Source organism: Cotesia glomerata, linkage group LG5, assembly GCF_020080835.1.
Source record: "Cotesia glomerata isolate CgM1 linkage group LG5, MPM_Cglom_v2.3, whole genome shotgun sequence".
Classification (NCBI taxonomy): domain Eukaryota; kingdom Metazoa; phylum Arthropoda; class Insecta; order Hymenoptera; family Braconidae; genus Cotesia; species Cotesia glomerata.
In genome coordinates, this window is record NC_058162.1 from 20,379,157 (window position 1) to 20,405,685 (window position 26,529).

The 26,529-nt window shown below is 28.2% G+C and overlaps 1 protein-coding gene and 1 long non-coding RNA gene across 2 annotated transcripts; both read left to right on the plus strand.

Annotated features, from left to right (window-relative positions):
• The first annotated feature begins 941 nt into the window (after positions 1-941).
• LOC123265732 lies at positions 942-23,605 on the plus strand. Its single transcript, XR_006509643.1, has 3 exons — positions 942-954; positions 2,003-2,009; positions 23,517-23,605. It is a non-coding gene; the product is annotated as an uncharacterized LOC123265732 (long non-coding RNA).
• Positions 6,707-10,062, plus strand: LOC123265731 (H2.0-like homeobox protein). Its single transcript, XM_044729607.1, has 3 exons — positions 6,707-7,058; positions 8,667-8,812; positions 9,383-10,062. Exons 1-3 carry the CDS (start codon positions 6,767-6,769, stop codon positions 10,058-10,060), a joined length of 1,116 nt encoding a protein of 371 aa, XP_044585542.1. The 5' UTR covers positions 6,707-6,766; the 3' UTR covers positions 10,061-10,062.
• Positions 23,606-26,529: the final 2,924 nt, after the last annotated feature.

Here is a 26,529-nt window from a genome sequence, read left to right on the forward strand (position 1 = left end):
ATTTTTACGGATGAAACTAATTACACTCTCCTGTAAAGTTCTGTGAATAAGGTTAAGTTGTAGTAGTATTTGCATTTACTCTCTTTCACTATTTTTTCAGCCCCTATACCTGACTGCAGCTCTCTGTCTCTCTCTCTCAACCGAAAATGTAAGACTTAAACTGTAGTAATAGATAAGTACATAAAATATCCATACTTTTTGATTTTCAAAAATGAAAAAAAATAATTTTCAGATATTTTTATACTACCATACATGATCATATAAAGACATAGCAGAAAATTTTTTTTAAAAATTTGTGGATAAAAAAAAATTTTTTAAAGATAGTTTTGTATAGTTTTCAAAAAGAAATTATGAAAAATTTAATTCAATTCAAAAAGTTTTGAAAGGTATTTTTTGAAAATATTAAAAAAAAAAAAAATTAGTAAAACGGTTCACCCTAAAGGCCATCCCTGCAACTTCCCGCTAATTCCATACCTGGGCGCTTAAAATTGTACTTATGACGTTTTTGAGATTTTTGTGCTCAAAATATAATTTATGTGATATATTGAGCTCGCTGAGCTCAAAGAGATAGTATTTCTGTGCATTTCGAGCTCAAAAGTCTGATAGAAGTTTCATAGAACACTACTTTTGGAATTTTCAAACCGCAATAACTTTTGAATGGATCAACCGATTTTCACGCGGTTGGCGGCATTCGACGCAGTTTTATCAGCATTATAAAAAAATTTTAGGTTTTAATTGATCGAACCAAAAATTTCGCAGTAATTTCGAAAAAACACTTTTTTCGGTTTTCTTTCGTTCACGATATCTCTCGAACGAATTAACAGATTTCGACCAGCTTGGTGGCGATCGACGTGGTTTTTTATTGTCTAGAGCTGATTAGTTTTTGGAATCGATCGGTAGAGCCGTTTAAAAGTTATCCAAAAAAAACCACATTTGAAAAAATTTTTTTTCTTAGTTTTTTTAAGATTTCTCAAAATCTACTGATCCGAATCGGTCCAAATTATACTCAAAATCTAAGTTTGGCCAAGCCCTTTCAAATGGTACCAACCGCGATAAAATTGGATGAGCCGTTCAAAAGTTATAAGCGGTTCATATACTTTCAAACACACACACGCACACACACACACACACACACACACACACACACACACACACACACACACACACACACACACACACTGTGACAACCTTACGGGAGTAGTCAGGGAAGCTTCCTATGACCTTCAAACGTCGAGATCTGATGAAAACTCGATTTTTGCAAAACGGGGTGAAAACCATAACTTCCCGATTTTTGAAAATCTTCGATTTTTTTAGCGGAAAGTTAAAAATACTTGGAAAATTTGTAAAGAACTTGATTTTTTTAAGATTTCGCCTATGTCTCGTGGATATATCTACAAGTTAAATACCAGCAGATATCTTGTATAATACTAAGTAATTAAATATTTTTTCAAAATGCTGTAATTTTTCTTTAATTATAATTACATAAAAAGTAGAATCTGATGAAGAATTAAACAAAATTATTGCAGACGTTGTTTATGAATTTTTACTCTTTTTTAGAGCCGTACATAAAATTAGAGCCGTTATCAGCAATTTCCTTATGAAAGAAAATTCTCCAAGTCCATAAATTAAAAAAAAATTTTTTAAGAATTTTTTTTTAAAACCGCTAATTGTAGTTACTTATCTAATGAGTTTCACGTACATAAAGATAACTGTTTGTGATTGTGAGTATTGACAATTAGTTTTACAGCAACGCATAGAAATCCTTCGATAACAATAGAGCAATGCGTAATTTTATCAACTGATCGCATAAGCATAAGTATTTTCCTTATTGCTCATTTAGAAGTACTTAGGGAGTAAATTTGCTGTATACATGGGTGATGGCGTCATCGTAAACTCGTAGCGCCACACTTTATAATCTCGATGTAATCGCGTCATGAAGTCATTAGACTTATTGATGAAAATGTAAGTTAAGCTGACAATCAGTAAATTACATATCCTAAAGAAAATGAGTGTTTGAGTCAACGCTCCAAATTTACAGAGTTGAATGCTTCAACGCAAAGATAGGAAGTGATAATTTTTTTTTTTCAAATTATCTTTAAAAAAACAAGTTGCGTCTGTATGATCATACGAATATTCAGAATGTAAATTAAAATGGTTCGAAAAAATGATCATTATTTATGTTTTGAGTCTCTTTTATAAAAATATGTCAGTTCACTACTTTTAAAAATCCTCTTCAAAAATGAGATCAAAAAAAAATTTTTTCTTGAGTTCAAGATTAAAAAAAATTCACAAAATCGTCAATCAAAAATCGTTTTTTTTTTATTTAATTTTTTTTTTTTTTTTTATTGTATTACTTTCTAGGTTTAAAAGTATATACATTCTGAAAATTTCAAGTTAATATTTTAATTCTAACAGCTCGCTCAAGATTTTTTAATTTTTAATGTCGTGTACCTTAAGTATTTTCGAGCAACTTCTGAGTATGAATATCAACAAACTTTTCATTATTTTTTATGAACAAATATTTATTTGGCGTCTAATAACTATCAAATTTACTCCATAAACTCCAATTTTTTATTTATTTTCATTTAGATAAAATCGAAAAGTTTAGTTCAAATTTTTCTCTAATTCGTCTTTAAATGAAAAAATTAAAAAATTTTTTAAATTTTGAGTGAGCTTTAAAAATCAAAATTTCGGCTTGAAATTTTTAATGTGTACACAATTTTTGATCTAAAATATAGTGATATGACGAGAAACAAAAATTTAAAACGAAAAAATTGGCATGATATTGAAAATTTTCAAAAATCTTGAGTGACCCCTAAAAAAATTTGTTGTGAGCTGATAGCTGGAGACAGCTCTTCAAACATAGTAAACTAACTTATTTTCCACAGCAGACTTGAAATTCACGAAAATTCCGTTTTTTTTTTTTTTGGCCACCCTTATACATATAATTATTCGAACATAAACGATAACGTAAAGTTATCTAATAGTATAATGCTGTGAGAAGATAGATTTTTACTTACGTCATGGTTCAGCTTATACTCTTATACGAGATTTTCAATATAAAAATTATTTATTAGCTCTATTGTGTAGTTTTACTATTGGCTACTTAAAATCCGGTTTGAAGCGGATCCGACCCTTGCCAAAAATTTCAGACTTAAAAGCCTACTACAATAATTTTTCGACTTAGAGTTAGGCTTTAAATTCTACTTAACAAATGTCTTAGGTATAAACTTAAGAGAGTAGTAAAACTTAGAGCCTTCTGGGTAGCCAAAGTGTGAATTCTCAGCAGGAGATTGTCGCCTAAGATCAGTGACAATAGCACGTGCTCACAAAAGATAATTTATGCTTGCTTACCTTTGGACGCCGGCGCAAAGATTTTATGAAGTGTTTGTTATTTGACGTATGCATTTTAAAAATTTTCCAACTCATTGTCTTATTGTATTAGTGTGGCGCCTAGACAGATTGCCTGATAAAGATTTCGTTGTTTTCTTTTTCTACTTATGTTTCTACTTATATTTTTACCACGACTACTATTCGGTCAAGATTTTTTTTTCAGTCAATACTAACAATAGTTTTTTTTTTTCAAGATTTAAAATTTACAATTTTTTTGTATTGTCTAGACGATTGTTAATTTTGACATCATTCGATGCAGCTGAATTCGTTCGTCAAAAAAGGTTTTGTTAAAAAAATTTTAATTATACCATATCCTACACAGAAAAAAAGGTTCACTTGAGCCAAGAAAATATTTTTCTTCCTAATTATTTTCATGAGCGAAAAAAAATTTTTTTTTGACACAAGAAATTTCACTTATTCCAACAAAATTAATTCTCTTCCTTTAAGAAATATGTATCTTGATCCAAGAAAATTTATTTAAGTCAAGAAAATCTTCTTGTTTTGAAAAAATTCAGCCTCTTGCTCAAAAAAATTTAGTTCTTGAAAGAAGTAAATTTTCTTGTCTTGAGAAAATTTCTCTCTTGCTCAAAAAATTAATCTCGATAGAAGTAAATTTTCATTATTATTTTTATTGATTAACATGTCAAATGGGAAGATCAATCATATTGAATCATTTTTTTTATTCAATATGTATAATTACACGCTAAAATAATATAAAATGGGTATCAAATATTCAAAAGCAAAATTTTCTCAAGTTGAAGTAGGTGGCGCTGCTTCCTTGAAGTATCTAAAAATCTTGATCAAATATAAAAATGTATTGTATCAAGTATTTAAGATAATTTAAATTAAGAAAAAATCACTTCCATCAAGAATAGAGAATTTAAAGAAAAATTTTTACTTCGGCTAACACAACTTCGGTCTTCCTTCAGGCGACCGAAAATTTTCTTGAGCCAAGAATTTCGTTCTCTAGTCAAGAAATTTTTCTTTCTGTGTAACAGTAAAATAAAAATTAATCAAATAAAAGGATTATTTGAAAAATAGTAATATTTAATGTTTGTTACATATAAAATAGTATGTAGTTAGAAATATTTCATTGAAGGTGATAAATAAACCTTTATCAGTCTTTAAAGAAAGTTCATATATTAGTCAACAAAACAAAATGTCAAGTGTTGGAAAAAAAAAAAATGATAACTGATAGATAAATTATCAGTCAAACCTGATATGATAGGTATTCTTAACTTGGAATTTGTTTTAAAATCCAGTAAATTATAATTTGCTTTTTTGTCTTTGTTAATTAATTATAATTTGTTTTTTGTCTTAGTTAGAGTTGATTTCAGTCAAAAAAGTCATAATTTAGTCAAAATAAAATCAATTTTAAAGCAGTTTATGATTTATAAATAAAAAAAATTAGGAAAACGGTTTATACCCTAACGGCCATCCCTGCAACTTCCCGCTAATTCCGTTAATACCTGGCCGCTTTTTTTGAGCTCTTCGAGCTCAAAAATACAATCTGTGTTGCTTGAGCTCTCCGAGCTCAAAAAAATACCTTTTCTATGCTTTTGAGCTCTTTAAGCTCAAAAGTCTGATAGAAATTTCATAGAACACTTTTGAATTTTCAAACCGCAATAACTTTTGAATCAATGAACGGATTTTTACGCGGTTGGCAGCATTCTACGCAGTTTTTTAATCCTCATTAAGAATTTCTAATTTTTAATTGGTCAAACTATAAATTTCGGAGTAAATCCGAAAAAACACTTTTTTTGGTTTTCTTTCGTTCACGATATCTCTCGAACGAATAAACCGATTTTGACCGGATTGGCGGCGATCGACGTGGTTTTTCAAGGTTGAGAGCTGATTAGTTTTTGGAATCGATCGGTAGAGTCGTTTGAAAGTTATTCCAAAAAACCACTTCTGAAAAAATTTTTTTTCCTATTTTTTCTTGAGATTTTTCCAAATTTCTCAAAATTTATCGGTCCGAATCGGTTCAAATTAACAGGAAATCTAAGTTTGGCGAAGCCCTTTCGAATGGCACCAACCGCGATGAATTTATTTCACACACACACACACACACACACACACACACATACACACACACACACACACACACACACACACACACACACACAGACATAGTGACACCCTCGCGGGAATAGTCTGGGAAGCTTCCTAAGACCTCTAAACGTCGAGATCTGATGAATTAAAATTTCTCAAAATCTATCGGTCCGAATCGGTTCAAATTGACAGCAAATCTAAGTTTGGCCAAAAGCCTTTTCGAATAACACCAACCGCGACGAAATCGGTTCAACCGTTCAACAGTTACAAGAGGTTTACATACTTACACACACACACACACACACACACACACACACACACACACACACACACACACACACACACACTCACACACACACACACACACACACACACACACACACACACACACACACACACACACACACACACACACACACACACACACACACAGACATAGTGACACCCTAGCGAAAATAGTCAGGGAAGCTTTCTAGGACCTTAAAACGTCGAGATCCGATGAAAACTCGATTTTCAAAAAAGGGGTCAAAACGATAACTTCCCGATTTTTGAAAATCTTCGATTTTCTTAGCGGGAAGTTAAAAATATCGTCTTGAATGAGTTATGACTTGTTCGTGCGTACATTAAAAGATAGTAATAAAATTTATAAATAAATAATTAGCCTTCTTTCATACGGGTATTTGATGGAGATTCGATAGAAAACTTGATTTTAAAAAATCGAAGTTTATAATCAATAATTCCTTAATTTCTGAAAATCATTGATTTTCGTAGCGGAAATTAAAAATAAATATTGTATTTGTAATTAAATCACTAAACAATGAAATATTTTTTTAAGTATATATTAAAAATGTATGTTTTAAATTGAAAAAAAATTTTTTTTAAATCTGCCTTCTAGACAACGGAACTACGATCATCTCTGTCTAATGTTAGTCCTGAGCATTAAAAAAAGAAAAAAAATATGCAGTCAAATTTTTATTTACAGTATTATTCCTGTATAGGAACATTTTAAGCGCAAAGAACCTAACTATAGTTGTATGCTTACAATATGGAGGGTAAAAAACTCCCCACTCTTTAGAACGCATAAGTGTAGTGAAGTCACTATTTTCACAGCCAATGAGATTTTTCGTTTCAAAAACGAGTTATTTGTGGCCCTCTACAAGCAAAGGTACCTAATTGTCGACCCTCAATGCATCAGTTCCTTTGAATCTTCTAAAGTATCCATTACGTGGTAATTTGTGCATTGAACTTCATAGTGAGCTTTCATAAAAATTCATAGATTTGTTACCAAGTCAAAACATTGAACCGAAAAATTTTAATAAAAATGGCTTGCTTGTTCAGCAATTCGGGACTAAATCAAGAAGTTTTTAATAATTGTGGGCCTGAAATTAATCAGGTTATTCCATCTGCGGAGTTAGGTGTGAACCTAATGATGGAGTTTCTAGTGTCGGAAAACGCAAATTGTAATTACTTAACTGTTAATCATGGAGAAAGTTTTAACCATAAAAAAACGATCGATCAATGTAGTGCGATAACTTTGAACGAATCTGATGCCTATCGCAAAGTTTTTTATGGAGAATCATCTGCTTGTAAGCGACGGTCAAGTGTAAAGAAAGGTAAGATTTTTTTTTTTATTTTCACTCTTGCGATTACTATCTGTGTATGAATATTTATAATTCACCTTAAGGAGGTATTGTGCAAAATCACTTTTCTTACAATATTCTTCAATTTTTTAATACGCGTACTTCTAAGTCTCCTCTATACGAACAAATTTTTTTTAATAGTCCTTGCCGTGCTAATTTTCGAAAAAGTTTGGAAAATCCAAAAGTGCACGACTCATAATGCTCATTTAATTATGAAATATTAAAAAAAAAAAAAAAAAAAAAACATAAGTCGTTCAAAATTAGTTGCCGAAAAAACAGCTGTACTAGGAAGGTAATGCACAGGCAACCCTGGTGGAATAAATGTACATAATATATCACCACCCATGTAAATTTTACATGGATATATATAGATATACAGTCTTCTGGCTTTTTTATTTTATTAATTGTATATGAACGACACTAAATTACCTAACCATTCGCATTCAGTGACCTACAATTCTTCTCAAGAATTAAAAAAAAAAAATTTAATTCAATTGATGCAGTTTTTCGAAAGTTAGAGTGTTTTCAGAGTTTTCAGGGTTTCATACATGACGGACAGGAAAATTTTTTGACCTATTTTGATGTTTTTTTTTCCGTTTCTAGTGCACTAAATCAATTTTTGAAGTGTCAAATTAATCTCCATTAAATTATCTTGATAATAGTATGCAAAATATCTTGATTCCGTGAACTAACAAGACTATAATAATGAAAATAGTTGCCGAAATGAGGTGAAAAAAATTTTTCGATCGTAAATCACTCTCTGATGCTTCGCATCATGAGTCGTGCAATTAGCAATTAAAAATCGTACATCTAACATGTATTCCCTATTCTAACCGTAGTTAGAGTGAACATTTTATTGAATAACAACCAAACTTTTCTTAAAATTTTTTTGAAAAACTGAGAATATTTAATCGAAGTTATAACAAGTATTTTCTATCAAAAATAACATAAGCGAGCGGTAGTCATTTTTTTATAAAAAATGTTTGAAGTTAGCAACTTTTGATATTTTACGTGAGTGGAAGTAAGTGAGCGATAGTCTGTAAAGAGGGACAGCACTAGTGTGTGAGAAAAAAACCAATAGCCATAACCTATTGGTGTCTTTATTTGCCACAACACCTCCTTAAAAAATGTTGTTAAAATATATAACGAAGAAAAAATAACATTTAAATCATTCAGTAATTGTTTGTCAGCGCATTTTTGATTCCAATATTTAAAAAGTTTAGTTCAAGTTTTTTTTTTTAAATTAGTTTATTCTTCAGTTATTGATGAGAACAATTTAATTTATTAGCAGTGTTAATTAGTCACAACAAAAAATATTATTAATTATTTAATTGAATTATTCTTTAGAATTAAAGAATTTTATTTTTTTAATCAGTCGTTAATTAATAATGATGCATGTAATCGAATAATAAATTTTAAATTAATTTCGATTCTGAACTAACTTTATTTTAGTTATCAATTTTATATGTATATTATAGGGTTTTTTTTTTTGTGTATTTTTCTCTAAGAAATTCTAATTTCAAGTTAAAATTTATTGAATTTAATGTACAGAAATTAATCATTTTCATTTATTTATTACAGAATCTAATTCAAAGCGCAGAGAGAGAACTGCTTTTACTAACGATCAACTTCTTCATCTGGAGAAAGAGTTCGTCACCCAGGGCAAATACTTGTGTCGTCCTAAAAGAATCGAAGTCGCCAGAGATTTGGGTTTAAATGAAAGACAGGTAAGAAAATTGATAATTGTTCTTTATTTAATTTAAAAAAAAAAAAAGAAAATTAATAAAATTATAGATGAAATTTGATTGGTGTAGTTTCCGAAGTATTTTTTTAATACACATGAGGAACTTGAAGGAATATCGTGAATAGTTTAATTATTTTGCATCGACTTGAAAGGTTGTGAATAAAGAAATTGTTCTTAGTTTGAGTAAATTTAACTTGGGTTACAATTTTTTCTGCTTAAGTTAAATCAATAAATTTTAAACTAATCTACTCAGATCAAAATTTCATTTTTTGAATCAAATTAATTTTTGTAATCAGTTTATATATGGCCATTTAATTGAAAAAAAAAATTTTTAATTTTTTTTTCTTTTTTTAATTAATCTATTTTTATTTTTAATATTTTTTTTGCGCACAAGAAAACATATTTTTTTTTTTTAATTAATCCGAATAATTTTCATAAAATCCTTACAACAGTTTACGTATTAAATTTTGGTCAGCCAATCAATGAGTTCATAGTTAAAAATAATAACTGTTATAAAATAATTGATATATGAAACATATAATTCTTTTTACAGGTTAAAGTCTGGTTTCAAAATCGTCGTATGAAAGATAAGAAAGCTGGATCACTCAAAGACGATAAAAACAAGGAGGAGGATCCTAAGACTGCTTTGCCTAGCACCAGAATTGGATGCAGAAAGAGACACGTGGAATTCAAGAAAGAAAAAACATACCAGAACACCAGCTTATTCACTTCTGTTCCTGCTTCTGCTCCTGCTTCAGTTATTTACGGAGAGGATCAAATGCATACTCTCAACTACAGCAGCTACTCATCTAGTGACATCCACCACCATCAGCTGAGTACTTGGAATCTCCACAACAAAATCAACTACGACATGATTCAAAGTCAGAATTACAATAATTCTAATGGTCCTGACGGGCGCATTGTTGGTAACAGTCATCCCGCTGCTATTTATAGCGATTCTTACAACTGGAACTATAACCACAACAATGAACATTGTTCAATCCCTAACGGATACGCAAACGAAATCAAGGCTGAGGAAACATTTTACGGTTATTATCCAAATGATTACATTCCTAATAATGATTATTTTTATCCACCTGGTTGCAACAATCAAACTGCTGATCTAAATTCAAATTATTCCGGATCATCCCCTCAATCATTCGATTCTAACGGATTCGATGATATACTTGTTAATGATTACAGTTATTTATCTTCCATGGTAAATATTTAAAAGTTCAGGTTATCTCCTTAAATATTAAGATATTATCAATAGTTAATATTTAGTTTCATATAATTAAAAAAAAAAAAAAAAAAAAAAAAACAATATATTGCATCCGCATAAGTTGGAATTCATTGAGATTAATTATTTAAGATGAAATTTGACGCAATACTTATTTGACGTAATACGTAATAAGCGTCAATCTGCTTGTAAATATTACAATTAGATTAATAGCTTAAAATTTTTTTTAAATTTGTTCGTAAAAAAAAATTCTGCTTATTGCCTGTAAATATTTTTTATCAGATGAATAGCGTGGAATGTTCTAAAAAATTTTTTTACTTCAAAAAATGTTCGATCTTTACCTATTTTTCAGATTACTGAAAAGTTATAAAAAGTGGGATCATCTTGAATCTATTAAATTTAACTTTCACTAAGAACATTAACAAATTTTGAGTTGAAGTTAACCTGCTTCAATAATTAACTTTTTCAACATGAAATTCTTTGTTTTAAGATTTTTTTTTTTTTTTTTATTAACTCAACTTATTATCAACATGATGAATGTATTATATTATATATTAAATTATATAATAACTTATACCGTGATATTATGTTTATAAAGATTGTCTCTTACGATTACTTTATTAGGCATAAATGATAATAATATTGTTGTTATTATTATTTTTATTATTATTAGAGAAATAAATAATTGAGAAGATTCAAATTTGCAATTTACACTTAAACGTAAATGATTTTTAAAAAAGTATTAATATAATAAAATTGTTCTATATTTTATTAATACTATTGTTATTTATTACATTAAGTTATATTTCTATGAAGAAAAAAAATTCTACAATAGATAAGTAGAAATTTAAACTAATTCTTTAGTATTTGTAAATAATATTTTTTTTACTAAATATTGTATTGATAATTTTTTTTATGAATTTCGAATAAATATTATGAAATTATAAATTGTTCTTATTTATTTACTGCTGCATATTTGTGTAGTCGAGCGAGGTCGCCGAAGGCGACCGAAGCTCGATTATAATTATATTGATAATTTCGTTCGAAGAGATCACTAGGTAGTACCGCCTTTGTACGCATATTCACATCACAAGGTTCAACTATAAAAACAAATATAAAGCGTACCTGGGAAAGGTAACCGACTTATTTATCCTCATACAGTTCAGCTAAAGCTTAATTTGAAGAGATCACTGGGAGGGTGAAAGATGAGTGGGAGTGATCTCTTATAATGATTACACAATTATACCAAATGAAAAAATATTTTGTGTATGATTTATCAATTTACCATGAAATATAATTTTCAGTTATTTATTCATGTATTATTAAAATTATTTAAAAATTTTGGAATTACATGTAGACTTATATATAATCAGATCTGATCATATATCGACATACATGATTATATATGGAGTTATAACAGTCAGGTATGATCATATATAATTACGAGATTTATATATATTAAGATATATAGACTTATAAATGGTTATATATGGGATTATAACAGTAATACAAATATGTAATAAAATAAACATGCCAGCTTTTATAAAAAATATGTACATATAAATATGAATCAAAAATTAAATATGAAAAATATTTATCAAATTTCATTAACACTAAAATATTATAGAAATAATATAACTTTTTAAATTCATACTTAATTAAAAAAAAAATTTTTTTCGTTACCAATAATCTCATTTTTCGCCACAGAATTTAATGCTTTCGTTGGAGCTGATTTTCCTTCTTGTAAGTGAGCTCTAGGAGCTTGTCCAGTCAGCGTAGCAGTCAAATAACCACTTGTCTTAAAAACTCCTGGGATCAATTTCCGGACAACGTGAGAAGCTTGGCTGCACAGTGATTTGCACATTCTCTACTCTGTTTCTTTGCAGTATATTTTGCTTATAGTTTGCACATCTATCATTGAAAAATAATTAGAAATAAATATAACAAAAAACAGAACAGAAAGCATCACAATAAATATCATTTCTGAATAATAATAGAGTCTAATACTAAAATACATACGGATTCTCCAGGCCAATTTTTACCCCAAAGATCAGGGTCGTTGCAATCATCACTAATTTTTTCGGTAGTCTCCTCATCCGGACTTGTTTTGTTGACTGTAATATTGTGAGGATTGTTTTCCTTATTATTATTGTCACCTTTTAATATTTTTAACTCATGACGAATCTCATCATTATTTTCACTAGTCTCTAGCACATCACTCGACTTTTGATTATTGACATTTGATAAGCTATCATCTTAATCACTTTCAGTAGCAGAATTATAGTCGGTATTATAATTTTTATTTTTTTTCAATTCAGTGAGAGAAGTGAATGCAATCGCGTCGTCTAATTGTTCTGTTGTTACTGAAATGATAAAAAATAATTATTAAAGACATTTTTAATGAAACAGCTATGCTAAAACTAATTTTATATGAAATTTTTAAAAAATTCAAAAAATTTGAATTGAAGTGAAAATTAAAAAGTCGGAAAAAAATAGTTCTCGGTTCTTAAAAATTTCATACCATCTGATTTTTTGAAGTTTTTGATTTCTTTCTGTAACTTCGCCGTTGTTTTTTTAATTCATCTTTGGAAGGGCTACTTCCGTAATCTTCAGATTTACTTTGTTCAGCAGTTATGTCTTTTTCAATTAGTGACTGCAATATTTTGTCACCTTTTTTTCTATTATCGTCCTTAATTTCTTGTAAAATTTAAATTTTATATTATATTAAATTAGTAAATTATATATTTCATTTTGTAGAATTTTTTAAATCTTTTGATAACATTGATTAATACTATATAAATTTAATTATTTTAATGATAAAAAGAAAATAAGAAACCAAGTTTAAACTTCGAAAAAATTAATTCTATCTTCATACAATATTCAATAATAATCTGTTAATTATTTTAAAGAACAATCAACATGCTTGTGTGACATAATAAATAATTACAATATACTTACATACTCGTTTTTCGAGTTCACGGACTTTCGGAAGCTTTAAATATTTTCAAAGGATGCTGAGGTATACTTGGAATTAATTTTCCTTGATCTTTTTGTTGAAACAGATTCCTTTCGAACTTCTGGAGATGAGCTTGGACGCATTCTTTTCCTTCTATATATATATATATATATATATATATATATATATATATATATATATATATATAACAGTATTGGTGAGTACCAAATCTGCCAGAGGCGCCATTAAATGGCACTTTATTGTCGATGAATGTATAGTACACACGGCTTATACTCCACAAATTCTAGTACACATGTATATCGCATTTAAACTTATGTACACACATAACCTTTTCCATAACAAATCAGACTTAATAAAAAATCAAGGGCTTTTTTTGAAAATTAATATTAACAAAATTTATAGATTAAATCTATTTTGAAATATACATGTGTATTAATTGATTTATTTGACTACTAACTTTTATTTAATTTTTTTTTTCACTATTTTGTTTGTAGCCTTTACTCCAAGCTTTAAAGATTAAGAATAAATAATCGAAACGTTCGTAACATAATAATTTTATTTTATGAATTTTTTTATTGTCCAATCTTTTTTAATCTCATTATTCGAAGTTAAAATAAATATTTTAAACAAATCTACATTTATAAGTTAAAATACATATTATTATAAAAACTTTTAATTACTACCCGAGAAAAAATGTTTCTATCTAATCATATATAATTGTATATAATCATATATGATTATATATGGAATTGTATATGAGGTTATATATAATCATATATAATTATAAATAACTATATATGGAGCAATATACAGCCATGCAAGATTGTTTATAGTCCCATATATAATTATATATAATTATATATGCTTATATATAATTAACATACATACAAATTTTTTCTTTGAAAAAAAATTTTTTTTATGGTAATCACAAAAAGTGTAAAATGATGTTTATAATTACGTTTAAATAATTCTGAACTACAAAATTTGTCACATTTCCTATTAGATGTTTTGGTCTGCTCTGCTACTACCTAATAGTAAAATAATTATTTATTTTATTATTTAAATAAGTGTTATATTATAATGAAATTCGGTAAAATAACTAAATTATGGATTATGAATATCCAAATATATTATAAAATCAATTTTTATATTCCATTTATGATAAACTCATATGATACATTATGTAGATCATATTATCATCTAAGACAGTAGCACAGCAGACAGAAACTCCAAGACACACGGAGATCACCAAAGTTAAGCAGCATTGAGCAGGGTTAATAGTTGGATGGGTGACCGCTGGTGTTATAGTCATGAAATTATATCTAGATATTTTTTTTTGCATTTTAATTGGTTACACAGAATTGCGTAGGACCATATTAAATACTCTATCCATAAAATTAACCCAATAATTAATTAGATGTAATAAATATATAATTAAATATTGTTATATATAATTATATATAGTTATATATAATTATAAATAATTAGATATGATTATATTTGGCCATTTTTCATATATAATCATATTTAACCAATTTATATATAAATATATATAATTATATATAAATATTTTTTCTCGGGTAAGTAATGTATTTTGCTTCTTTTTCTAGATAGCACGTGTTAAAAGTAGTTTGACCAATTTCTACACTTTATTTAAAAGAATTTCATAATAAAATGTTATCCGATGATGATGAAAATTCTTACTCACCAATTCCTAGAAGGAGGTATAAGCGATACAAATTAGATTCGACAGCTCCGGTAAATATTTTATAAATAATTTATATTTGCGAGTAATTTACAGTAGAAATTTCTTTCATTGGAGAAATAAATTCGGTCCCACACCGATCCCACTTAGGAAAACTTAGCAATTTTATTTTTATTTTTCGTTGGGTTATCCCTCTTAGATTCCACACAGTTCCCACTGGGAAAAATTTAGAAATTTTATTTTTTTTTTCGTTGGGTTATCCCTCTTAGGTCCCACACAGGACCCTATTGGGAAAAACTGAATAAAAATTTTTAATTTTACGTTGGGATTTCCCATTTAGGTCCCACACAGGGCCCTATTGGGAAAAACTGAATAAAAATTTTTATTTTTACGTTGGGATTGCCCAATTGGGGGCAAATTAGGCCCTTATAGGGATTTCCCAATTGGGCGTGCCTCTTCGGGACCCAATCCGGTCCAGATGTATATGCTGGGTAATCCCAAAGTAGTTTCTAGTCAGGATCATTACAAAACTTCTAAATTTAAAAATAAAATCTGGAAAACGGTTGACCCTGTAGGCCATTTCTAGAAATAATAAGTACTTGGTGAAATATATTAGCATGAAGCGGCGAATAATAAAAAATTTGTTTAATATCTACATGCAAATGAGTATATGAATAATCTGTATTCGGTCTTTAGTTATATATTTTGCTACATATCTTCTAGATAAGATTCAAGTCGCTTATCAATGTTTCATTTTTTAGATTAAAAGTACTTAAACCATAGTATTTATCTAAAAATTTTTTCTTCTTATTTAACATCCACCAATTACAGTTTTTTATCTAAACAAGTTTCAATAAATTTAGTACCCCAAAGAATATGAGTGTTTGATAAAAAGAAAGTAAATATTTTTCAAAAAACTATTTTTAACAAAAAATTAGATGTGGATGTTCATATAAATATTCAGTACGTAAATATTCGAACTGAGACTCAGAGTAAATTTTATAAAAGCAAATTTATCTACTACTGTCTGATCTTATAAAAACATTATTTTTCACTTATTTCATGGCTCAGCTTATATTATAATAAGAGATTTTCAATGCAAAAATTATTTATTAGTTCTATGTACTCTTACTTTGAAATATTCAAAATCCGGTCCTTGTTACTAAGTTAATACAATAAGTTCCCAACTGCAGTTACCGAGTTTTTCAATTAAATTCTATTTAGCAAACGTTTCAGGTCAATATAAGTAGTTAAACTAAAAGCCCTTCTGTCTAGCTACAGTGTGAAGTCTCAGCAGGAGTTTGTCGCCTAGGATCAGTGACCATAGCACTTGCTAGCAAAAGATAATTTATGCTGGCTCATTTTGAGCGCCGGCGTATTGATTTTACGAAGCGTTTATGATTTGACCTATGCATTTTTAAATTTTACAACTCATCGTCTCATTGTATTAGTGTGGCGCCTAGACAGATTAACTGATAATAACTTCGTTTTAGATTTACGTACTATAAATTCTCATCTTTTTGAAAATTACCAAATGCAATTTTTCGTTTAGCTCTAACATCTTTTGAAATTTTCCATTAAGTGATTATATAGCTGAGGTTATTATTAAGAAGAGATATTGTATGCATACTTTCAATTGAATTTTCGCTATTGAGAGAAGAAAATGGTAAATAATATTTCAAATTATCGATTATTTAGGGAAGTTCAAGCATAACTGATGAGGCGAAATAATAAATTTTGCAATGTTGAAAATTCTTCTGAATAGTTTTATAATTTATTTATTATTTTCATTTATAATTATGTTGCATAAATAATTTAATAACCCATAATTATTACTCATTAAATGAAAAAAATGTACATTGTAAAAAGTCCGGAGTAAATTGAGAATGAATTTTACTCCGTATTCACTCCCATCACTCCCATTCACTCCCATCACTCCCATCACTCCCATCACTCGGCCCTGTGTGGGACCTAAATGGGAAATTCCAACGTAAAATTAAAAATTTTTATTCAGTTTCTCCCAATAGGGTCCTGTGTGGGACCTAAGAGGGATAACCCAACGGAAAAAAAAATCCAATTTCTAAATTTTCCCCAGTGGGATCTGTGTGGGATCTAAGAGGGATAACCCAACGAAAAATAATAATAAAATTGCTAAGTTTCCCCGAGTGGGATCGGTGTGGGACCAAAGAGAATTTTCCCAACGTAATGTAAATAAGGCATCGATGGGTTTTCCTAACTGAGCTCGTAGTAGGATCCAATTGGGATAACCCAACCTGAGAGTAGATGCATGAAGAAATAATCTTTAAATTTAGACAATCGTTTATTTATATAAAAAATCAATCACCCAAAGATCTGTGAGCTTATATTATTAGCATATATTCATTGTAAATTAATTAGAAATAAAAATAAAAATAAGCCGATAAGTATAGAAAATAATTAGGAAAAAAAATCATTTAACATTGTTAAATAAAAACTACAAAATTTAGCTTCATCAAATTTTACATAACCTTATATTTTGAAAAATTTAATTTTACGAGATTAAAAATACATTGTAAAAAATCGGAATGAATTCGGAGTAAATCTTAATCCAAATTAAAATTTAATCCCATTACTCGGAGTTTTGGTGTAAAGTAATTAAACAATTTGCGTGTAGAGTGAATCCGGAGTTTTTTTAGCGGAGTTATTCTAGATTAATTTGGGATCAATTCCAGATTAAATTCAAGTACTCCACAGAAAAAAAAGGTTCACTTGAGCCAAGAAAATATTTTTCTTCCTAATTATTTTCTTGAGCGAAAAAAAAATTTTTTTTTGGCACAAGAAATTTCACTTATTCCAATAAAATTAATTTTCTTGCTTATTAAAGAAATAAGTATCTTGATCCAAGAAAATTTATTTAAGTTAAGAAAATTGTTGTTTTGAGAAAATTCAGCCTCTTGCTCGAAAAAATTTAGTTCTTGATAGAAGTAAATTTTCTTATCTTGAGAAAATTTCTCTCTTGCTCCAAAAAATTAAATATCTCGATAGAAGTAAATTTTCATTAATATTTTTATTGATCAACATGTCAAATGGGAAGATCAAATGATATTGAATCATTTTTTTTATTCAAAATGTATAATTGCACGCTAAAATAATACAAAATCGGTATCAAATATTTAAGAGAAAAATTTTCTCAAGGTGAGAAAATTTTTTTCTCAGCTGAAGTAGGTGGCGCTGCTTCCCTAAAGTATCTAAAAATCTTGATCAAATATAAAAATTTATTGTATCAAGTATTTATGATAAGTTGAATTAAGAAAAAACTACTTCCACCAAGAATAAAATTTCAAGAAAAATTTTTACTTCGGCCAACACAACTTCGGTCTTCCTTCAGGCATCCGAAAATTTTCTTAAACCAAGAATTTTGTTCTCCAGTAAAGGAATTTTCCTTTCTGTATAAGTTCTTAGACTGAAATACATTTTGATGTTGCTGAAACAAGATTCATACTCAGAATTTTTACTTTTTAGTATAAAAAAAACTTTTAATTGAAGATAACTTTTATTGTCAGTATGTAAAATTCAATTTTTGAAAAATATCCAACTTTTGAGGATTTACATTTGCAAAAGAATTTATATTGTAAAAAAAATTTAACTTTTTCATAATTAAATTTTTATTCATACAATAAAATTTTAAAAATTAACTTGCATTTCAAAAAAATTTTAATTTTCAAAAAAAATTTTTTTGTGTTAGTATAAGGGGGATTCCAAATTAAATCGGACAGTTATAAGGAATTTTATTTTTTATTTTTTCAAGTTTTTTACATTTTTCGGTAAATTTTTTTTTTTTTATTTTTCAATTTTTTATTTAATTTAAAATTCAAAATTTAGATTGGGTTCTGATAGGGATTTCCCCCTTGGGACATAAAAGGGATTGCCCAATGAGGGCCACATAGGACTTTGCGTGACATCCCCATGTGGGGTCCCTTTTAGGAAACCCAACACGGGCCCAATAGGTCTTACATTAAAATTTCTAGTCGGGCGTACGGAGTAAATATATATTAGGGTGGCGCAAAAAAACCGACTATATTTTTTTTTAGTCTCGAGTGAAAAAATGTTAGTTTTTGATGTTTTAAGAGCCCTCTCTAAAGGACAGCTTAAAAAAAAATTTTAAAGGGGTCGCTCCAAATTTTTTCTAATTTCAAAAATCGTCAAGAATCGAATTTTTTTGTTCATAATTTTTTTTTTGCTACGGTATAATTTTATAGACCAAAAAAAATAAGTTTCTGAAAGTTACAGTTTCAAATTAAAATTTTGAAAGGTCGCTCATAATTTTTTTTTAATTTATTAGTGCATTACTTGAGATTTTTTCGACGACCTTTTAATATTCAAATTGAAATTCCGTACATTTTTTTTATTTATTTAGTACAATAATCGATAAAAATACACCACGAGATGAACTAAAAATCAAGCACGATATAGTAAACATAATTTTTTTTCAATTTAATAATTTTACAAGTAACCCTGATTAAACAACTGAATTCGATCGAATTAAACAGAATTAAATTTTTAATTCTTTTGAATTCAGTTAAATTCTGTTAATTCGGTACCTAACTTTAAAATGAATTCTGTTTAATTCGGCAGGTGAGCCAGAATTTAGCCGAATTAAAATAAATTCAAAATTATTAATTCGGTTCAATTCTGTTGAATTCGGAAATAATCCTCGAATTTCTGGCTCTGACTCCGAATTAGACCGAATTAAAACAAATTCAAAATTATTAATTCAGTTAAATTCTGTTAAATTCGGAAATAATCCTCGAATTTCTTGCTCTGACTCCGAATTAGATCGAATTAAAAAAAATTCAAAATTATTAATTCGGTTCAATTCTGTCAAATTCGGAAATAATCCTCGAATTTCTCGCTCTGACTCCGAATTAAACCGAATTAAAACAAATTCAAAATTTTCAATTCAGTTCAATTCAGTTAAATTTGGAAATAATCCTTGAATTTCTGGCTCTGAGTCTGAATTAGACCGAATTCAAACAAATTCAAAATTTTCAATTCGGTTCAATTCTGTTAAATTAGGAGATAATCCTCGAATTTCTCGCTCTGACTCCGAATTAGACTGAATTAAAACAAATTCAAAATCTTTAAGTCAGTTCTATTCTGTTGAATTCTGCAATAATTCTGGAATCTCTGGTTTTGACTCCGAGTTAGACTAAATTAAAACAAATTCAAAATTTTCAATTTGGTTCAATTCTTTCGAATTCGGAAATGATCCGCGAATTTCTGACTCCGACTCCGACTGTGACTGAATTAAAATAAATTTTAAATGTTCAATTTCGTTGAATTCTATTTAATTCGGAAATAATCCTCGGATTTTTGGCTCTGACTCAGAATTTAACTGAATTAAAACAAATTAAAAATTTTATTGAAATCTGAATATTTTTGTATTAATTAAGGAAGTTCGAGCGTAACTAATGAGTCAAAATAATGTTAAAATTTTTTTTTAATTTTAGTCTTCCCAATATTCGTCAAAATTCTTTATTTTAATTTAAAATAATTTAAACAATTTAATAATTGATGATTTTTACTTATTTAATAAAGTAAAGTAATAAAATGACTTTCGTATTTATTACTTGCCGGAATAAATAAACAAATTTGGCAATAGCGCGCTTGATTATACTCATAACAGAGACGTGGATGAGTGTGTGAGTTAAACATCTCTGTAACTATACTTCTATCCTTTTCTTTTTTTTCAGCTGTTGACGCGATGTTGTCAAATCTTTATTCGAATAAATAGCTGACGGTAAACGAGTTACAAACATAAAATTTGACTTTAAATATTTCAAAAATTATATCGGTAATGTATTATTATTAAATTGTTTTTATATTTTGCAATAATCCAAGTTTCTTGTGTATAGTTTTTTATCCGTTAAAATTGGGAGGTTAATATTGAAAAAAATAATTAAAGTCTCGACAAAAGTTTGTCCGCCATAAGAGCTCGTGTATAAGGAGATAAAATATGTGATTTTTAAAATTTAATATCTAAGTAACTAAGCGGTGAATCATTTTAAACTTTTGGGATGAGATAAATGACGTATTTATTTATACGTATACTTAATTTCAAAGCTCAAAGTTGGAAATTATTTTTTATGTTAGATTCGCTTGAACTTCCTTAACAGCCGAGACCAGTGATTGCAGTTTCAATCGGCTTAGCGAAGCGAATGGAAATTTTGAAAAAACGTTTTTAGAGATGATAGATAATTTAATAAACTATTTCACCACAAAGCGTTTTTTTCAAAAATTTTATTCGTTTCGTGAAACCAATCGAAACTGCAATTGCTCTGCTGTTGGGAGTGCAACAGAGATAGTTCCGTTGAACTCCGTGAGAGCAAACCGAGAAAAAGATGGTCTCGCCTGTTAAGTAAATAGTACTCTGAAATGAATAAAACTGTTTACTTAGATTATAAAATAAAATTTTCTACAGTAAGTAATTATAATTTCGTACGAAGAATAAATATTCATTAACGAAAGAATTTTTTTTCTCAATTCAAAATTTTCATATCCGAGAAATTTTTCTACTTGGCTCTAGAATATTTTGAACTCCCTTCCCGACCATAATAGTATTTTACACACTTAGAGAAGAAAAGTAAGAAATGTCTTAGATCACATTTAAAATTGTTGGCCGAGGCGAAGCCGAGGTTAACAAACATGTAATCTGAGGCTTTCTTATTTACTTCTCGAGGGGTGTATCCTATTTTTTTTGCTCGACAGCAAGATATTTATTATCACTAGAATTTATTCATTAAAACAAGACTTTGGTAAGGAAAAATCAAAAATTGATAACAATATTTCTCATTTGGATGAAAAATCCTTTCATAGATATTATTTTAATCATAGTTTTAGGATTTAATAACAATGAAATTGCGATAGTAAAAGATCTAAGACGATTCAAAATATAAAAAATTAAATTTCAAAGAACTCAGTATTATTTAATTTACATTATGTTACAATTTTCAGATTTATTTTCCATACTTGAACAGAATTGAAAATTTCAATTTTTTTTTTAAATTTTCGCTCTGCCAAATTCCGTAGAATTGAACAGAATTAAAATTTTTAATTGTTTTGAATTCTGTCTTACCGAATTTAACAAAATATAACAGTATTGCGATTTTCAATTCAGTTGGATTTTGTTTTGCAGAATTCAACAGAATTGAGCAGAATTAAAATTTTTAATTCTTTTAAATACTATTTTGATGAATTTAACAAGAATATAACAGAAATGATATTTTTAATTCAGTTGAATTCTGTTCTGCAAAATTCAACAGAATTGAGCAGAATTAAATTTTTTAATTCTTTCGAATTCTTTTTTACCGAATTTAACAGAATATAACAGAATTGATATTATTAATTTAGTTGAATTCTGTTTTGCAGAATTGAACAGAATTAAAATTTTTAATTCTTTTGAATTCGGTTCTACCGAATTTAACAGAATATAACAGAATTAAAATTTTTAATTCGGTCGAATTCAGTTGTTTAATCAGGGAAAACTTATCATTATATTTAATTGTTTTTTTTTCTGATTTCTTAATATTTCGTTCAATTATGATTAATTTCATAGTAAATAATCTAAAATTACCGCTTTTTCATTTATGTTGAGAAAGAAATTTTAATTGTTTTATTTTTAACTATGTCATATGCAAGTTTTTTTGTAAACTTTTTCTGTAAAATTCATAAACTAAATCATACTGTTGTTAAACTATATCAATACAGTAAACTATATATAATGCAAGTTAGCTAAATAGGCATGGTATTGTAATTGTAAACAATATTGTATGTACAAAAAGTATCGATTGAGAAAGAATGTACATAAAAATTAAGTCAATAAATAAATGTCTTTGAAGAAAAAAAAAAAAAAATTTTTTTAATAAAAATATTTCATTTCGTCGAGACAAAAATCTACTAATATCTGGAAAAATATTTTGAGGGTAATTTATTTGATTAACACATTTTTTTATTCATAATACAAACTTTCATATCAATTATATTCAGTTATATGTCTCAGATCTAACTCCATTTTTTTTTCAGCGCTTGCGCATTCAGCATTATCATGCCTACTTCGTATTTTAAATATATAGTAGTTAAATACTGTCATATGTAATTTTTATTAGAACAGAAAATATTTAAGGAATAAAAAATATATTATCGTTCAGAATAAAATTGTTAATACAATAATAAAAATATACAACGATTATACATTTTTAGTGTTCAATCATTATTGACTATAATTCACGAAATGTTAACATTAGTATACGCGCAAGTGCTAGAAAAAAAATGGTGGCGTGTAATTGAGTTACATCTGATATTTCAACTCATTTTAATCCAAATGTAACTGACAATTATCTAAATTATACTGAGAACAATGTGAAATTTTTTTTTGACTTTAGATGTAACTAAGTATAATCCAGAATATTATAGCCAGTATTGTCTTATTCTTTCCATGTATGTCAACATTATTACTCAACCGCAAGCATTTACGTTATAGCGACGTGCAAAACGATCCTTAATTGATATATTTTTTTAGAAAAGAAAAAAGAAGAAAACTAGGAGAAAACTAGATGGTATATCATTTTGAAATTTTGAGAATACATTAGTAAAAGATTTTTCTATACACGTATGTTGAATTTTAAAGCTCAAATTCGAAAAATTTACTAAAAATAAGATTCACTCGAAACTTTTTAAATGTAATATAAACTTCATAGATAAAATTTTAATGTTTCAAAACAACATAGCAATAATATTTTTCACAGAATAGTATATTGTTTAACAAGTGCGACAACGTCGCACGAGTTGCACATACTATTTTGTATTACAAATGCGGCGATTTATGTAGGTAAAAAATCGGGGTCCAGGGGTGGAGCCCCCCCCCCCCCTCCAGTCCCAACAAATAAATAAAAAGTTAAAAAAAAGGAACAAATATATTTCGAACAATAAATAAAAATTAATTAATATTAATTAACAAAAAACAAATTTTTTGAAATTTTTAAAAGGGCGAAGCCTTTCCAGATCAAAAATAATAGCTGAAAAATTAAGCATTTAAAAAAGTATCAATTAATTAAAAGTGAGTATAAATTTATTTGATCCGAACAAAAAAAAAAACAAGACCAACAACAGCAACATAAATAAATTACTTTTTTTCAGTGTCATTTAAAAGAACTGTAATGTTTGTGCAGTTCGTAAACATAATATTCAAATTCATGGCGTCTTTAGATGAAATCTGCTCCAAAATTTCGGATCTTTTATTTTCTTGGTCCACCACAGTGATGTACATCAGTTCATCAGAGGTTTTTTCAAAAATTGGAGTGTTTGAATCTGAATGTTCGCGTGAAGTAGATGGTCTCGATGATATGGCACGTGCAATTTGCTCATCAATCCGATTTTGTTACCTACTGAGTCTTCCACGTAACCTTCAGCAACGGAATTGGATTTCCATCCTCCGTGCCTTTTTATTGTTAGAAGATCAGCACCAGAATCCGTTAACAAAGTAGCTGACGTTCTTCTAAAAGTATGGCCTGTGTAGGACTCCGGGTTTGCTAAATTCAAATATTTGGCTATTATTTTTGGCATACTACCGAAAGTATTTATGTCAATAGTTTGCCTCGTACACCTGCTGTTCCGATAACCCACGAAGAATCTTTTGGTAGCTAAGTTTGTTGGGCGTGAAGAGGTGTATTTTTATAAGTTTGATAAAACTCATCCGTCACGACAAAAAAACTCGCTTTGCCGGTTTTAGTTTTTGGAATTTTTACTAACAACATGTCACCTTTGTCGATAATATTGTCCACCGTTAAATCACAAAGTTCTTGACGCCTGCACGCACCTTGAACCCCAGAAATCAAAGCCACCTAAAAAATAAAATAAGTATGAAATATGTTTATGAATTTATTTATTCAATAATAAAGAGTATTCAAAAGTATTAAAAATTACTAACCTTAATTGCCAAGAATTGATTATCAGGAGCTTGGAGCAAAAATTGATTGATTTGCTCAGCGTCTAACGTTTCAGCTTTTTTTGATTAGAAACCTTTATTTTGTTGCTTCCAAAAAGCAATCAAACCTGAATAATTATATATGTTAATTTTGTGTTTGATGTCAATCATACTCCGCAACACTGAATAAGTGGACCACAAAGTTGACGGTAATTTCATTTCGGCAAGTTCATTAAAGTATGTCAGAAGAATGGGTTCAGAAAAACTCTTGACCTTTTTATTTTTTCGCTATTCTATAAACTTATTGTAAGCGGCTTTATATTTTGGTCTTGATACTTGAGGAACTAAATTATTTATTACTGGGTCATTCCATGTCAAATCGACCAATAGTTGGAATCGACCCCTTCTGATTTGGATGAAATTTGGTCACAAGTTTGTTTTTATCATAAAACAAAGTTGTGCCAAAGGAAAAAATTTTAAAAATTTTTTTCGAAAAGTTATGCAAAATTCAAAATTTCACAATTTTTCCAGTTTTTCAATTTTGTTTTTGTAATATCTCGAAAACTATTATAGTTACAGACATGGGCCTAAGTTTATTTTAAAGGGGATACTTATGACTATGAACAAAATTTTTTTTTGGGAAAAATTTTTGAAAAATCAAAAAGTGGGAAAATTTTGAAATTTTGAAAATCGTAAAAATCAAAGCCCGCTATGAAATTTTTGGCTCATTTTTTTACGGAGTACCTCTTACTAATCTTAAAATATCCTGAAATTTTCAAGAGGGTGTTTTTTTTTTCTTAGAAGATATAAATTTTTGAATTTTGGAGAATAATTTTTTTTTTTTTTTTTTTAAACTTCAGATGATGTTAAGTTAAATAATTATTCAATTTACTCATAAAGTTTTTTCTACTTTATAATAACCATGTAAGATTTCACTAGCGGCCTCTCTTTTCCATGAAAAGATACTTCTAAAGATCAGCGAATTTATTGTTTACTACAGTAAAAAGTGACAACAATCTCTAAGTACTGCTGTGAATAATATTGTTTATCTTACAGCGTTTAAAATTTTGTGTCTTGTTACAAAGTCAATCATGGAAAAAGATAAGTGTTCAATTGGTTTATTTTGAAATGAAAAATGCTCTGAAGGAAAATTAATTGATTGTCATGATTTTTCCGATGCAGATCGAATTTCTTTGAATGCGAGAATTGGAACAGTTGTTAATTCTATTTGCAGTGACCACAACAAACAATTCCATGTCGATTATATTTATAATTAGAAATTTTGTGCTGATCCGTATAAAATTCATGTTGTTAAAATACTTAAATCATTAAAAGTAGTTAGTTTTGAATTCTATAATCGATCTAAAAGCATTGTGCCTTTTATTTCACCGGGAAGTAAATTGTGTATTTCATGTACAAAAAAAATTCATGATGAACTAAAAAACCATCAAGATATCGAATTTGAAGCCCAACAATCTATGAGCATGGTAGAAAATGATCCAGTGGAGAATATTTCTCGAAATTCAGGTGACAATACATCTGACCAAGAAGAAACTCCGCTAATGACACAAGAAACAATGTCTTCTAATTTATCTCAGAAATTGCAGTTATCCAATTTTTGAAGTTCTCCATCTAAAATTTGTCTTTCAAATAGTGAAAATTTTATTCCAAAAGAAATTCGTCTAGATCGTCTTAATGCTATTTCAAATTTATTCAGTTTATCTCCAATAAAAAGAAAGGATTTAGATCGATCAAGAACTTACGCCCAACTTAAATATTGTGAGATAAAATCTAAGTTACACTCATGCTTCGAACAT

What these genes read in the sequence shown, in the direction of transcription:
- LOC123265731 (XM_044729607.1), top strand. Translation starts at nt 6,767, where the DNA reads ATGGCTTGCTTGTTCAGCAATTCGGGACTAAATCAAGAAGTTTTTAAT. An exon ending in ACGGTCAAGTGTAAAGAAAG is followed by an intron (nt 7,059 to 8,666) that starts GTAAGATTTTTT and finishes TATTTATTACAG; the next exon opens with AATCTAATTCAAAGCGCAGA. An exon ending in TGGGTTTAAATGAAAGACAG is followed by an intron (nt 8,813 to 9,382) that starts GTAAGAAAATTG and finishes TTCTTTTTACAG; the next exon opens with GTTAAAGTCTGGTTTCAAAA.